Here is a 10,278-nt window from a genome sequence, read left to right as displayed (position 1 = left end):
TGAGTAGGAGGGAGGGAGGGGACCTGCATAGCTCAGTCTGAGAGACACAGGGAAGACTGAACAGCAAGGGGTGGAAGCTTCCTGCCCGGGACTGGATGAGATGCTAGGGAACAATCCTGCACTGGCCCTTGGGGGGGAAAGAACGGAGTGGGACCTAATGGGGCTTCTCCATCTCTAACATCTATGGTTCTATGACACACAGGGCCCAGACGGGAGGAGCCGGTGCCAACGTGCTGCCTGTAGCTCACACTCTTAGCGAGGATACTCAGGGATTTAACATCCTCATGTTGCCAGCGGAGAGCTCGATTTACAGGGTTAGGGGACAGCACGGTTTGGCATGATAATCCACCTGCAGCCCCACATCACCTCTGAGCTGTGACCTTCTCAGATCTCATAAGCTAATCAGGATCGAGCCAGGTCAGTGCTTGGATGGGAAACATTGAAGGAAAATACAGGGTGCTGCAGGAGGTGGAACTGGTGATGCTGTAGGTGAGCTCTCCTCAGACAGAGCTGAATCTAGAATGATCTTGAGGGAGTGCTAAGCTGCTGGAGGCACTCTGTCTTGTGATCTTAGAATGGTCTACTACCACTTACCCAAAGACTGCTGCAGTTTTGGGGAGTTGCAAACCCCGTCTCCTGGATAACCCAGTTCTACATCTGTGGAGTTCCAGCTGGAGAGGAGATTTTCACTGCCTGTTTCCCCATTTCCTATCATTTACTTGAGCCAGTTGCTTATGAAAGGTTGCAAAGTGCTTTGGGGTCCCTCAGGATGGAAGGTGCTCAAAGTAACAGTGACAAGACATCGCTTGGCCCTCGGACATTTGTGTAGTCTCGTTCTGCTTGGTGCACAGGCCACAATTTTCTAGGTAAACTCTGTGAATGCCTGCAGCCTATGGTGGGACTTGCTTTGGTGCATCAAGCTTCAACAGGTACCTGCATCTCAGGCTCAGAGCTTTGCTGCCCTCCCTGGGATTCCATGAGGTGTGAAACCCTGACTAGGGTGCGCCAAAGAGGGGAAACCAAGACAAGGACCTTCCCGTGAGAGACCTCATCCTCCATCTTCAGACTCTTCCTGCTTCCTCTCCTGATGGCAGTGAACTGATTGTGAGATGGGGAAAACCCTGGATGGCAGAGCTGCTCTGCCAGAAGAAGCAAGTTCTCCCAGCCAGAGAAGTCTCAACCCTACCCTTCAGGAGCCAGGCTCCATAAAAGGCTGTGTGAGGCTATGGGTCATGTGGCAGCACATTGGAGTGACCTGGATAAGGAACTGTTGGTTTCTGCTGGCATGGGCGTGCTCAGGAGGAGTCTGCTTGATGGACCACAGACTGTCCTGCTGCCCAGTGGAGTCCTATGGGGGGGAGGAGACAGGCCTTTCTCCACAAAGACATATTAAACTTGCTGGTTCCTGTTGCTCACCAAGTGATTCCAGAGCCCTAGCCATGCTGTTCTATTTATCCTCTCCTTTCAAGGCGTCTTGGTTGTGAGGGACCCATAACAGTGATTTTGGGACACAGGCACAGCAGGGAAGCTCTGCCTGCAGCAGAGGCCAAAGGGTTCACATCATTTTGTCGTTTCCCTGGAGCCATGGACTGCAAGACTCTGAGAAGTACCTCTCTGCATCACCAACAACCGTGAGAGTCTGAGCTCTCCCTTCCACCATGTCTCTGGAGATGCACAAGAACTTTGCAGTTTGGCACATGAAGTGTCACCCTTCACTGTGCCACAGCTGCCTCTCCAAGTGCCCTGGGAGGCAGAGGACTTAGGGCAGCCAAGGGAAAGCCTGTCAGCAATGGTGAGCGCTCAGCTGAGCATGAGCTCCAGATTGCCCCAGCACCTGCTGTGCTTGGTGAATGCTGCTGGTGGCATGTGTGTTCTGGCACACCCATCCCCTGCCAGTTGTGGACATCCTTGTCCTGGGACTGTGACATACTGCTCGGCTTGCAGAGGAAGGGTGCTGGAGCCAGGGCCTGCCCTGTGCCTACATGGAGAGCTTTCCAGCACAGTGTGATGTAGAGGATTTCGGGAGGAGGAGGCTGTCAGTGCATGGTGAGGAACAACTTCTGCCTGCTCTAGCCAGAGACTCCTGTGGACCTGGCAGCTGTGTTGCCAGTCACAAGGGACTACCTGGATTTCAGGCCCGTCTTGGACAGAGCTCCTGATTACTTGCTTCTTCTCTTGCAGCCAGTGGTTGCCTGAAACCATTAATTCCTGTGACCCAGTGGCTGCTGCCAACCTGGGGATCCTGAGAGTGCTTGCTGATGATAAAAGTGGTCATTTCTTTGCTGGGAACAGTCTGTGTAATGAGGGATCGAGGAGCTTCTGCCACAGGACTGTCCCCAAAGACTTCCAAGAGGAACTGGCTCTGCACTGGGCCATCTAACTGGAGAGGATAGAGGCCCAGAAGTCACCGTTGGTGCAGGCAATGCCCTGACAGTTCTTTGCTGGTGTTGGGGTGAGAGTAAAGAACAAGCTGCAACTTTCCTGGAAGCCTGGACATGTAGCACATGGAGCTTTGTGGCTCAAGCGTCTTCTTGTTTCCCTTAGTCCTAAATCACTGGCCTGTGGGGCAATCAACTTTGCTTTTGATTCCACTGCAGCAGAAACTCTGCTCATACTCCATAGCTTGTCTTTTCTCATTCAAGCCATTGATGTCTCCCACCTAGACCTGGTGCATTTCTGCTTTGGGCTGATCAGGGGGAGTGCTTGGACCCATTGAGATGGTTGCAGGTCCTGGCTGAATGCTTAGCTGCAGGCTAAGGACCTTTCTCCATCTGAAACTGACCCACACCCCCGTGGTGGTGAGCAAGTGGACCTTGCTTGTCTTCCAGTTGCTCCAGATCTGTTCTGTGTTTCCTTGGGACAGAGGAAATCTGCACAGTGCAAATGCCCATGTGTTGGTCCTTTTGGGAGTCTGGGTCTTTTCCTGGAGAGCCTATCTGTATGTAGGAGCTGCAAATGGACCCGCCACTCCCTTTGTGTGCTGAGACCTGCTCCTTTCCTTGCAGGTGTCTCCTTCACGAATGGCCCATGGTTAGTCCATGCTGTAGAAGGCAGTTCTTTCTGCCAGCCACATGGGTAACCAGGGCTCACTGGAGTCTTGGGTGAAGGCACTCTTAGTTCATCAGCCTTTGAGATGGGTGCAGGTTCTCTGCACAGCATATAAACTGGAATTGCCATCCAAGCCAGGAGGGTATTGTCACCACCTGAGACTCGTGTCTGCCATCTCTTACCTGCAGGTGATCCCCTCTTTCCTTAGGGGAATGGTCTGTGTCCCTAGGGCTGGGGCAAAACTCTCTCTGCTTTCTGGGATATCTCTGCTAGCTCTGTCACCATCTTCCTAGGGATCTCGAAGCACTTTGCCAAGATATTTGTAGCAGGGAGATGAAGCACAGGTAGGGGCCATGGCTCGGTACAGCAAGCCAATAGGCAGAGCTGGGCGTAGAACCCTGGGTCCCTCTCTCTACAAGGGGCTGGGATTTCTCCTGACCTGCTCTGAGGGCGATGGGGTGGACTGCAAGGGAGCACAAAATGACATGGGAATTACTTGATTTTGTAGTTGTAGTGCCTTCTGAGCTGCTAGGGCTAGAAATTGTGGAAACGTTAACTGTTCCTGGGGTGGTCAGGAGCAGTTTCTGGGGAGCCTATCCCTGCCTTCTGGCTGCTGCTCCCTCTAGTTCCAGCAGTGGGACCTCCTGGCTCAGGAGCTCTTGAACTTAAAAGTAATTGCTTTCTCTTACAGGTCAGACTTCAGAGCCAAAACCATCTGCCCCTTCCTCACAGAAGGCAGAGACTAACATGGTAAGGCCTATTGAAGATAGGAGTTTGCAAGATAGCACAAAGGGGCTGTCCCCAGAGGACAGATCTGCCATTGCTCAGGGACATTTCATTCTTCTACAACAAAGGCATTTTAAGATGTCTGGGTAGTGGGAGCTGATAAGAGCTGCTGGGGAGAGCAGCACCAGCATATCTCCTGCAAGGAGGAAGAATAACCATTCCCCAGGAATAGGTGATGGGCTCCAGAACAGCCTGCCACTGTGGCACTGGCTTCTTTTCACAGTGCTCCCTGTGCCTGGATGTATTTGTTGTCCCACTATACCCCACTGCCCTGTGGGGCAGGAGTGACCACTGCCAGGCTGCCTGCTGGCTGCTGCAGAGATGCCACATGGGTTTGATACCTGCCAAGAGCAGCCTGGCAACCCTTTGGCCAGGCCTGACTGTGGGAATGTCCGCATGTGTGGTGGGAACTGCCAGGCTTCAGGAGGTGCTTTGGGAATCTCTCCAGCTGGACCCATGTATGCTGCCAAGATGGTGCTGCCGTAGGTGGACACCAACCTCCTGCTCTCTGCATTTCCTCAGCTCTCAGCCAAGACCTCCTCAGCCCAGATGTCTCCAGCCACACCACCTCCCCCACCCGCTCCACTTCCAGCTACCCCTCGGAAAAACAAAGCTGCCATGTGTAAACCACTGATGCAGAACCGGGGCATTTCCTGCAAGATAGAAATGAAGTCCAAAGGATGCCAGACAGGTAGGAAAAGGAGACATCACTGCAGGATTACAGGGGCATTTTGGAAAGGCAGGTGGCCCGTCCCTGCTCCAGAGTAACTAAATGTGAATCGAGCTTGAAATGCTGTACTGTGCTGAAGAGTCTCAGGGCAGTGCAGGCCAAACGCAGCAGGGCTGGAGGTAGGGAGCCCATTCCCATCAGTAGCAAAAGGAGAGATGCAGAGAGCACTGCAGCATGATCCCACCTCTTGTGGAACAGCTCCCATTACTCTGAAGATGGTCACTTGTCTGAGGGCCTGTCTGCTGAGCAGGTTCCGCTCTAGCTCCTGTCAGGCATGTGTATGTGATCTCCAGCATATGCAAGGCAACCAGGCCTCTGAGCAGAGCCACCTAAGAGCAGGGCTTGCATCTCTGGCTAAGGCAAGTGTCTCCTGTTGCAAGGCTGTTTGGCTTGCTGCTGCTCCAGCTCTGCCCATGAGTCACAGAGCTGATAGCTGGTAGGGCCGTGGTGCTGGATGGCTGGGGGCATGGCAGAGCACAGTGGGGCTGAGTGGAGGAGCTGCTAGCAGCAAGCTCACTGACATACTTTTGCTCTTGTCAGAGGCTGACTGGAAGCCCCAGGTGATTGTGTTGCCAATTCCTGTCCCGATCTTCGTGCCTGTGCCTATGCATATGTACTGCCAGAAAGTACCTGTGCCTTTCTCCATGCCTGTCCCGGTAAGCAAAACACTCCCGTGTGCTCATGTTCTGTTACTGTCTCAATCCTGCCTTGCTGCAGCCCCCCTGCTTCTCTGTTTGTCCTCTTCTCCTGCCTCTGCTTTGATGTCATTTGGCTGAGTGTCAGTTTTCTGCCCATGTGCTGTTGTTGACAGGTGCCTGTGCCAATGTTCCTGCCCACCACGCTGGAGAGCACAGATAAGATTGTGGAGACCATTGAGGAGCTGAAAGTAAAGATCCCCTCCAATCCCCTGGAGGCTGACATCCTGGCCATGGCTGAGATGATTGCAGAGGCTGAAGAACTGGACAAGGCCTCCTCAGACCTGTGTGGTAGGTTCAACTGTGGCTTGGTCTGGCCCAACAGCTGGGATCATGTGGGGTTTGCCAGCTCTTGGAGCTAGAGCATCTGCCTGGATCGTAATTCCCCCAGAGTCTTTGGAAAGGGAACAGGGAAGAGCAAACCCTCAACTTCTCCTGAGGAGGTACCAGGAGGGAAGAGCTGCAGCAGGGGGCAGTGTCTGCCACTGTCCCTTTCGGGGATCCCAGTCTCATGGCACATGTGCAGCACTGTTAGTTTTTTCAGGTGGCTGTTCAGGCTTTTACCTAAAGCAGCTTCTCAGCCAGAAGACCAGCAGTCCTGACCTTGCAGGAGGGCTGCATTCCTCAAGCCCCAGCGACTAGGGCTGTGGCTGAGGAGAGGACAAATGTCCAACATCTTGCTGGGCAGCACAGATGTCATGGGGCTGCCTTGAGCACAGGACTTATGTTCTGCAGGGAGCCTGGCTTCATTTTCAAGCCATCACAGGAAAAACACACAAAAGGCTTTCTTGAAAGTTGGGTTTACGATCTGCTTTTGCATTGCAGACCTGGTGAGTAACCAGAGTGCAGAGGGTCTCCTGGAGGACTGTGATCTTTTTGGACCAGCACGGGATGATGTGTTGGCTATGGCTGTCAAGATGGCAAATGTCCTCGATGAGCCGGGCCAGGACCTGGAGGCTGACTTCCCTAAGAGTAAGAGCTGGGTGAAGCAGGCATGCAGGGCTGCTCATGCTGCAGCAGGGTCCTTCTGCTGCCCTCAGCCAACCATTGCCATCAGCATTAAGAGCTCTGTAAACTTACCTCCCCATGCCCTCTGACTGACCAGACTTGAGGCAGGGGTGAGGAGACCACAACTTTTGAGGGAGTGCCCATTTTTCTAGACTAACTGGCCTGTTGTGAAGATAGGTCTGCAGAGAATGGAGAAGAAGATTATTTTAACAGCACAAAGAGCAGGGCAGCAGTGATGGTGTGCTTAAGGATGATGATTCCAGAGGATCTAGCGAGGCAAGAGAGAGACCTGAAGAGGGCATGACATCCTGGGAGACAGCAGGATTGCTTAGTGTCCATTAGCGGGCAGAAGGTCGAAGGAGCAGGGACTTGCAGGAGCACAGCAGTGCTAAGGCAGGATGCTAGTAGCAGAGGGCAGAGAACTGGGTGCCAAACAAAAAATGTCAGGGGAGAATATGGAGCTCTGATTAGTCTGAGAAAGCTTAGCATCATCTGCAAAACCTGTGTTTTCTTTTTTGGGCTGCGGCTAGAAGTCCACGCCAAGCAGTGATGGAGGGTGTGAAGCATTGGGCTTTGTGTTCCCCTCTTCATCTTGTTGTAAGAACCAGGCCAGCACAGAGGACAGGATGAGAAGTCTCAGCTGAGCCCTTCTGCCTGTGGTTTTTTTCAGACCCTTTAGACATCAACCCCAGCGTAGACTTCCTCTTTGACTGTGGACTGGTGGGACCAGATGATGTGTCCACAGAGCAAGATCTGCCTCGGGCTGTCCGAAAGGTGAGCTCTCCATGGGTACTGCCTGCTTAAAGCTCTTTGGGTTTGCAGTGGGAGCTGCCAACTGGGACATATGAGGTGAAGCGTGCCAGAGGCTTTGGTGTGTTGGGGAGGTTGTGCCTTCTCACTTCAGGGCATGCCTGGCTTGTGGGCTGCTTGTTGAATGAAGATACTTGCCTGTCACTTCAAACAAGCTTTGAATGCCACGTACCATGTGAGAGCTGGCCTCTTTCTTCCCTGTGGTGCTCATAACTAGTAGACATTGTCAACTTGGCTGTCAGCAGAAAGGTGCCTGCTGGCTGTGGGCACAGGCACACTGAGAGGGAGCTGGTCAGCTGGTCTGAGGGGTGGCCAGGACTCTTTCATCTGCCCCAGCTAGGTGCCCAGTCTCACAGTACACCTCTCTACAGGGACAGAAGCGTCTGGTGCTCTCTGAAAGCTGCTCCCGGGACTCAATGAGCAGCCAGCCCAGCTGCACGGTGCTGAACTATTCCTATGGTGTGAATGCCTGGAAGTCCTGGGTGCAAGCCAAGTATGCAGGGGGAGAGACCAGCAAGGGAGAGGAGCTACGCTTTGGCCGTAAGTACCCTTGTCTGAATGGGGTAGAGTGGCAGAAGCCTCCCAGAAGCTTGGTCCCAGGGTGTTGTGGCCTTGTTTCCACAGCCAAGCCCATGAGGATCAAGGAAGACATCTTGGCCTGCACAGCAGCTGAGCTCAACTATGGTCTGGCCCAATTTGTCAAGGAGATAACACGGCCCAACGGGGAGCGCTACGAGCCAGACAGCATCTATTACCTCTGCCTTGGCATCCAGCAGGTGAGGGAGGCCTTGCTGCCTTCAAGTCCTCCACAGCCAGACCCAGGGGTCAGATCTGGTGAGAGGAGCTTATGCCCTTTATTCTGCCTTCTGGGGACCTAGAGAGTCTCATTGGACTTCAGTGCCCCATCCCAGGAGACCTGGTTCAGTCTTTGTTCCCAAGCCCAGTGGGTAGGGTGGCAGCTGTTGCCCAGCCTTGCACCCTCTTGCACATCCTTGAAGTGGGCTGTGAGATCTCCTCAAACTCAGTTCCTTCTTCAACACCAAGTCTGCTTTGTCATGCCCTGGGGTTCTCCTCACAGCTTTCTGAAGTGGCTGGTTTTGGGAGTCTGACCTGCATCTCTGGTTGTACAAGAAAGGGCACTGTGCATGTTCGCCCTGGGCTCTCTGGGGAGGGTTTGTATTCCAGGTGCTGCCATGTCCCTCTTGACTGTGTGTTCTGTCCTTTCTAGTACCTGCTCGAGAACAATCGTATGGTGAATATATTTACAGACCTTTACTACTTGACCTTCGTGCAGGAGCTGAACAAGTCCCTGAGTGGCTGGCAACCCACAGTCTTACCAAATAGTACGTGTCTCCAGAGTACCCTCAGTCAGCACACATAACCAGTTTGTGCTCCTTGGATCCTCCGGTCTGATTGTGCTCCCCCACCCTCAACCTGCTTCCTCAGCACAGGCAGCCAAGTCCTCCTGTATCTTGGGGTCATCCTGACCTGCACTGACAGTGGAGCCAGCCTTGTTTACACCTCAGCAGCTTCTGTTGCCCAGAGTCAGGGTAGCTGGGAGCAGAGCATGGCTGCTTTGTGTCCTGGGACAGTTTGAATCTTTACAACACATCACAGTGATGTCTCCACTCTTTGGCAAAGAGGATCCCAAGCCAGAATGCACACTGGTCCATATCTTTTTGTCCCCAGCTTGTGGAGGAGCCCTGCACACCATGCTGAGTGTTGACCAGGGTTGCTGTGCTGCTGCCTTGTGAGCAGACTAACTTTAAGCTCTGCAGAGGCTTTTAATGATACTGTGACTAGGTCTGCCTTCCCTGCTATGTCTTGTCAATTCACAGCTCCAGCCTCACCTCTCCATATTGGCTTACCCAGGCAGAGGTGTTTGGCTGCAAACTTGTGTGTCTAGGCAGGAGCTGGCCATGTCTGTCCTCCCTGCTGCTTTTCCTTCATCTCATGCTGAGCGTGGTGGAGCACTGAGCTGGTGTTCACTTTGTGGCCCTCTATAAGGATGAGCAGTTAGGATTGATTTGGGTTCCGGCCTGTGGTTTGGCTGCACTTTGGGGTGGCTTGTGGCTGGACAGAGCCATCAGCATGTGGCTTGCTTCTGGAGAAGTAATCTCTTGGAAAAGGGGGTGTTGTGAAGCATCAGTCCTTTGCAATGCTTGTTGGGGCAGGGTGGAGGGATTGCCCTAAGGCCACTGGTGATGTGACCTGATTCTTCCTCTGTGTGTTGCAGACACAGTTTTCTCACGTGTTGAGGAGGAGCACCTCTGGGAGTGCAAGCAGCTGGGCGTTTACTCGCCCTTTGTGCTCCTTAACACCCTCATGTTCTTCAACACCAAGTTTTTTGGGCTGCAGACAGCAGAGGAGCACATGCAGCTCTCCTTCACCAACGTGGTGCGCCAGTCCCGCAAGTGCACCACGGCCCGTGGGGTGACCAAGGTGGTGAGCATCCGCTACTGCGCTCCTGCCAAGCAGAAGAAAGGCCGAGGTAGGGTCTGACAGAGCCACCCCTCTGTCCCTCCCCCTGCCTCCCTCTCTGGGTCCCAGCTGTGATCCTGTGCTGTCCCACTTTGCAGATGGCAGCTCTGGAAAGCGGAAGCGAGATGAGGAGGTACCAGTGCTGGAGCAACGAGAGAACAGGATGAACCCACTCCGATGCCCAGTCAAGTTCTATGAGTTCTATCTCTCAAAATGGTGAGGCATTCTCTGGAGAAGGGGCGTGTGCCATTTTGGGGCCACGTTTCAGTTTTGGTGGGACTCTGTGGAGTGGCTGCTGCTCTCCAAACATTTTTACTATTGAGTGTGAAGCCTTGCCCGGAGTCTGTGCTACTTGTGTAGACCATGGTTGGGAGGATGCCTTCTCCCAGGGCCCTTCCACTGCTGCCTCTCTCCTGACAGGCAGGAGTGTTCAGTATGAGTCCTGGTGCTTGGCTGGCTAGGGGCTTTGGCCCTGAGTGAGGAGCTGCAGACTCAGTTTGTCTCCTTCTGCTGAGGGATGAGAGGCCCTGTTGATATGAGGACAGTCCAGGTTTTCTGAGCCCCTGAACTGATATCCCAAGGCTCACCTTCCTCTCTCTTCACAGTCCCGAGAGCCTGCGGAACCGCAGCGACGTCTTCTACCTGCAGCCCGAGCGGTCGTGCATCGCCGAGTCCCCGCTCTGGTACTCGGTGATCCCCATGGACCGGAGCATGTTGGAG

The 10,278-nt window shown here is 53.6% G+C and overlaps 1 protein-coding gene across 1 annotated transcript in view; it reads left to right on the top strand.

Moving 5' to 3' along the window:
* ZMYM3 (zinc finger, MYM-type 3) overlaps positions 1 to 10,278 on the top strand; it is a 23,357-nt gene that overhangs the window by 12,801 nt on the left and 278 nt on the right. Inside the window, exons 13-25 of the mRNA XM_009997063.1 lie at positions 56 to 63; positions 3,740 to 3,798; positions 4,357 to 4,525; positions 5,105 to 5,220; positions 5,376 to 5,550; positions 6,085 to 6,231; positions 6,938 to 7,041; positions 7,449 to 7,617; positions 7,702 to 7,853; positions 8,306 to 8,420; positions 9,314 to 9,568; positions 9,657 to 9,774; positions 10,164 to 10,278. Coding sequence (XP_009995365.1) covers positions 56 to 63; positions 3,740 to 3,798; positions 4,357 to 4,525; positions 5,105 to 5,220; positions 5,376 to 5,550; positions 6,085 to 6,231; positions 6,938 to 7,041; positions 7,449 to 7,617; positions 7,702 to 7,853; positions 8,306 to 8,420; positions 9,314 to 9,568; positions 9,657 to 9,774; positions 10,164 to 10,278 — 1,702 coding nt within the window. The remainder of the gene's footprint in view (positions 1 to 55; positions 64 to 3,739; positions 3,799 to 4,356; positions 4,526 to 5,104; positions 5,221 to 5,375; positions 5,551 to 6,084; positions 6,232 to 6,937; positions 7,042 to 7,448; positions 7,618 to 7,701; positions 7,854 to 8,305; positions 8,421 to 9,313; positions 9,569 to 9,656; positions 9,775 to 10,163) is intronic.

Source organism: Chaetura pelagica, unplaced genomic scaffold (assembly GCF_000747805.2).
Source record: "Chaetura pelagica isolate M959 unplaced genomic scaffold, ChaPel_1.0 scaffold344, whole genome shotgun sequence".
NCBI classification, from domain to species: domain Eukaryota; kingdom Metazoa; phylum Chordata; class Aves; order Apodiformes; family Apodidae; genus Chaetura; species Chaetura pelagica.
Note: the sequence above shows the minus strand (reverse complement) of the source record. Positions and strands in the feature narration are given on the sequence as shown.